The 1106-nt window shown below is 49.4% G+C and overlaps 1 protein-coding gene across 1 annotated transcript in view; it reads left to right on the top strand.

Annotated features, from left to right (window-relative positions):
• The window catches only part of VPS33B (vacuolar protein sorting 33 homolog B (yeast)), a 23321-nt gene that overhangs the window by 20455 nt on the left and 1760 nt on the right, over positions 1 to 1106 (top strand). Inside the window, exon 18 of the mRNA XM_014549594.1 lies at positions 358 to 453. Within this exon, the coding sequence (XP_014405080.1) occupies positions 358 to 453 (96 nt within the window). The remainder of the gene's footprint in view (positions 1 to 357; positions 454 to 1106) is intronic.

Genomic DNA, 1106 nt, shown 5'->3' with positions numbered 1-1106 from the left:
GACCCTTTCACAGGGGTCGCCTAAGACCATTGGAAAACACATATATAATTACATATTGTTTTTGTGATTAATCACTATGCTTTAATTATGTTCAATTTGTAACAATGAAATTGGGGGTCACCACAACATGAGGAACTGTATTAAAGGGTCACGGCATTAGGAAGGTTGAGAACCACTGCTGTAGGAGGAGGAAGAGGGGTGGGGAGAGGGTGGTGAACGTCTCATCAGGTCCAGAGAATTATGGGTGAACAGCTGAGAGATGTGATGGGTCCGGCTACTTGATAAGAGGCAGGCCTGTCATTTCCGGAATGGAATCCTATGGGGCAGTTTCATGAATCCATTGACCTTAGATAAAACCCAGCACAGATTTCTTCCCCAGGAAAGATCACTGATGCCTTCAGCTCTCTGGCCAAGAGGAGCAATTTTCGTGCCATCAGCAAGAAGCTGAATTTGGTATGTGGAGCAGGGATGAACGGGGTAGGGGGGTGCCGGTTCGGTCCTTGGTGGAGTACTTCGAGTCCACAAAAACCTTTCCATCTTTTGTTTCTATCAAGATCCTACCAACCTAGCCAGTTTGGTGCAGTGGTTAGAGTGTTGGCCTGCGGACCAAAGGGTCATGGGTTCTATTCCCGGTTAAGGGCACGTACCTTGGTTGCAGGCTTCTCCCCGGCCCACGTCAGGGATTGTGTGAGAGGCAACCAATCAATGTGTCTCTCACATGGATGTTTCTCTCTCTCCCCCTCCCTCCCACTCTCTCTAAAAATCAATGGGAAAATATCCTCGGGTGAGGATTACAAAACAAGATTCTATCTTTCATCCCGTGATAGCATGGGCGTCACGTACCAATGAGATAAGGCACACAGACTCATTCTGTTAGGAAATGTGTAACAAGTGCCTGACAAGGCCAGAGATGGCTAAGTGCTGCTTCAGTGACAGGCACGTCCCATGTCACCGAGGCGTCGGCGAGGGGGCCCCTTCCCTCCAGCACTTCCCAGGGAGCGTGGGAGCTCAGTCAAGAAAATCGGGCGCTGAACAGCAGCCGGAATCTTGTTTAGACTCTTCTTTTCAGGCCGTGGCTGCTTCTCCCTTTAGTTGAAGGAAGAACC

This window comes from Myotis brandtii, unplaced genomic scaffold, assembly GCF_000412655.1.
Source record: "Myotis brandtii unplaced genomic scaffold, ASM41265v1 scaffold561, whole genome shotgun sequence".
NCBI classification, from domain to species: Eukaryota; Metazoa; Chordata; class Mammalia; order Chiroptera; family Vespertilionidae; genus Myotis; species Myotis brandtii.
This window is presented reverse-complemented; position numbering and strand designations above follow the sequence as displayed.